This window comes from Echinops telfairi, unplaced genomic scaffold (genome assembly GCF_000313985.2).
Source record: "Echinops telfairi isolate 266 unplaced genomic scaffold, ASM31398v2 ScPeMD7_7469;HRSCAF=8507_1, whole genome shotgun sequence".
Classification (NCBI taxonomy): Eukaryota; Metazoa; Chordata; class Mammalia; order Afrosoricida; family Tenrecidae; genus Echinops; species Echinops telfairi.
This window is the reverse complement of record NW_022111373.1, coordinates 21,082,749-21,086,399: the sequence shown is the minus strand read 5'-3', so window position 1 is coordinate 21,086,399 and position 3,651 is coordinate 21,082,749. Positions and strand designations below refer to the sequence as shown.

At 42.9% G+C, this 3,651-nt stretch overlaps 1 protein-coding gene across 1 annotated transcript; it reads left to right on the top strand.

Moving 5' to 3' along the window:
* Window positions 1–8: 8 nt before the first annotated feature.
* Window positions 9–1,603, top strand: LOC101641461 (MAGUK p55 subfamily member 7-like; the record flags this gene model as incomplete). Its single annotated transcript, XM_013006156.1, is given in 2 exon segments — window positions 9–1,578; window positions 1,581–1,603. Coding segments are annotated over 2 exon segments (1,593 nt in total), but the record flags the coding sequence as incomplete, so codon positions are not given.
* Window positions 1,604–3,651: the final 2,048 nt, after the last annotated feature.

Genomic DNA, 3,651 nt, shown 5'->3' with positions numbered 1-3,651 from the left:
GCGAAAAAAGCCTGCATTCACTGGTCAAGATTCATGAAAAGCTGCACTACTACGAGAAGCAGAGCCCCGCCCCTGTCCTCCACAGCACAGCAGCCTTGGCAGATGATCTGGCCGAAGAGCTTCAGACCAAGCCATTAAGTGGTGAGATCAGAGAGCTGTTGAAACTGCTGTCCAAACCCAACGTAAAGGCTTTGCTTTCCGTGCACGACACTGTGGCGCAGAAGAATTATGACCCCGTATTGCCTCCGATGCCTGACGATATTGATGATGATGAAGACTCAGTAAAAACCATCCGTCTCGTCAAAAACAGAGAACCACTGGGAGCTACCATCAAGAAGGATGAGCATACCGGTACCATCATTGTGGCTAGAATCATGAGAGGTGGCGCTGCAGACAGAAGCGGTCTTATTCACTTCGGTGATGAACTTCGGGAAGTGAATGGGATCCCAGTAGAGGATAAAAGGCCGGAGGAAATAAAACAGATTTTGGCTCAGTCTCAGGGGGCAATCACATTTAAGATTATACCCAACATCAAAGAGGAGACCCCATCTAAAGAAGGCAAGGTGTTCATCAAAGCCCTCTTCGACTATGATCCTACTGAGGACAGAGAAATTCCATGTAGAGAAGCTGGGCTTGCTTTCAAGAAAGGAGACATCCTTCAGATTATGAGCCAGGATGATGCAACCTGGTAGCAGGGGAAGCATGAAGGGGATACCAACCCCAGGGCAGGCCTGATTCCCTCCAAGCATTTCCAGGAAAGGAGATTGGCCGTGAGACGACCAGCAATATTAGTGCAGCCCTTGAAAGTTTCCAACAGGAAATCATCTGGTTTTCGAAGAAGCTTCTGTCTTAGTAGGAAAGATAAGAAGACCAATAAGTCCATGGATGAATGCAAGAAGAGTGAGCAGTATGACACAGCTGATGTGCCCACCTACGAGGAAGTGAGCCCGTACCAGCGGCAGACCAATGAGAAATACAGACTTGTGGTCTTGGTTGGCCCTGTAGGAGTAGGGTTGAATGAACTGAAACCAAAGCTGCTGATCAGCGACACACAACACTACGGCGTGACCGTGCCACACACAACCAGGGCCCAAAGAAGCCAGGAGAGTGATGGCGTGGAATATATTTTCATTTCCAAGCACTTGTTTGAGACAGACGTGCAAAATAACAAGTTCATTGAATATGGTGAATATAAAAACAACTACTACGGCACCAGCATTGACTCGGTTCAGTCTGTACTTGCTAGAAACAAAGTCTGTCTATTGGATGTTCAGCTTCACACAGTGAAGCATTTAAGAACACTAGAATTTAAGCCTTTTGTGATATTTATAAAGCCTCCATCAATAGAACGTCTGAGAGAGACAAGAAAAAACGCCAAGATGATTTCAAGCAAAGACGACCAAGGAGCGGCCAAACCCTTCACAGAAGAAGACTTTCAAGAAATGATCCAGTCTGCACAGATCATGGAAAACCAGTATGGCCACCTTTTTGACAAGACCATTGTAAACGATGATTCCACCATGGCCTTCCATGAGCTGAAGACGACGTTTGACAGATTGGAAACTGATGCCCACTGGGTTCAGTGAGCTGGCTGCATTCGTGACTCAGGAAGAAGCTCACAGCACTCTTTTTCATAGACTGCATGATTAGTACGGATTCAGTTACCATTTGGGTGGCAGGGTTTTTAAATCTACATCACTGTCATAAATGTACAATATTGTGAACATGTTTGTATCCTTTTACAACCTTATTTCAAACACAATGTGTGAGTAATAAGACACACACAGTGCTGTCTGTTAAGCAAAGCCGGGAGCCGTCTGCTTCTCTCTAGTGCAGCTCGGGCTCCGAGCTGAGTGCCCTAAAGAGAAAGCGCTAGACAGCAGAGAGTGGAGTTTGATGCTTCAGTTGTCTCAGGGTGAGGGGTGGGGGGGGTGTTACCGCCAGCCAGTTTCCGTGTTAGCAGTTGAGGGTATTGCTAGCACCAGACAGGACAGTGTCTCAGTGTTCTCAGGCAGCCATCACAGATATAACTGATCTGGCAGTAAACAAAGGACCCCTTGCTGAAAGTGTCAGCCTTTGCTTACAGATGCTCAGCATGGCCACAATGTGTGCATTGAAAAGTCATTCTTAAACTACTGAAACGTTGCCGGGATTTGAAGTAGCCTTCATGTTATATATAGTCTAAGAAGTCCTTATGAGTATGTTTTGGCAGCTCAATGCATCTTTAATATGGGAAGATAGACACTATAAAGCTCTTAAGTGTGTGACTTTTAAAACCTCTCTCTGTGGTATCAATCACATTAAGCATGGTGGTGGCTTAGGATTAGGTAATGATCACAAAGGTAATTTTTATCTGTAAATCCTCACAAGACACTTTTCCCAGTAAATATAAAAAATGTGATTCATATCCTAAGAGTAGATACTAGACACAACACTGATGTACAGTTAACGAAAACACGGCCATTTAAAAAATAGCTATTGGGCACCAGGCATACCATTAAGGTATGATTTTGAAAACTTTTCTTGTAATCTTAACTTATTTATCTATAAAGTGATTCCTAAATAAATAAATAATAAAGTAATTCTTAACCCTGGCCCAAGTACCATCCCCACCTCACCATTTGTAAAGAAGTCTGAGAAAGAAGATTCTATTGTAAATATTTTCAGTGGGGACTCTCATTCTCCTTGATACTGCTGGTTTCCAGCAGTGAAATAACTAGAGTTCTCGGAATACTAGACACATCCACAAGACGTGTAGGGGAACATGCCCTGCAGTGTTTGCATGCTAAGACACTGCCAATCGAAGATCAGTGTGCTTGTGAATGTAAGAGAGAGGGGGAAAAGGTGTTATTTTTTGTTGATTTGTAAAGAGAGTTATAGATGTCATGCTTACTTAAAGAAAAAGAGGATTTAGTGAAATTTTATATATTTATGAACTATTTGAAAGGCATACTTTTAAAACTATCAAGTGGGGCTATTCCTGAGATATATCAATGATATGTAAAGGTGTCATAATTATAAATCAGGGTCAACATTCCATGTAAATATTTGGCCTTGGTTTGTTCTCAGACAGATGTGCATCTGTGTCATGTCTGTGCTGCACAATTGAGGGCATCATTCACTGGTCTTCTTCAGTTGAGTCCAATCCTATATTAGAAACAGAAACAAAATCACTCCAGTGACCTTCCCACAGTCTGACCATCAGCGTTAGACAATTAGGCCAAACATTGCTTACCGGTGTAATCCAAACAGTGAGTTTTAAGTTTATTAATTAGCAAGCAATTTAGCTTTAAGAGAGAGAGAGAGATTAGGGTTGCCAAATCTGACTGAGTATTACTTTAAAATTGTAAGGCTGGTCCGAGAATTACGAATCCTAAGTAGATGGTTTGTGTCCCTTAGTCTCCTCTCAGCACTGACCTGAGATCCTGTACTAAGGATAATGGGAAATGTATAACAAGTTAGGCAATAACATAGGCAATCCTAATTCTTTGTTGAGAGGTAATTACGTCTGTATTTTTTTCATTTTGCCAGCAAATCGCCTCAGTTCTCCACTGTCGAGGTAAATGCAGCTCAAGGGGGTCGGGGGTTGGGGGTGGTTTGAGTTGTTAGTGGTGGCGGGGGCATTATAAAAAGGTAACTCTTCAGATCTGT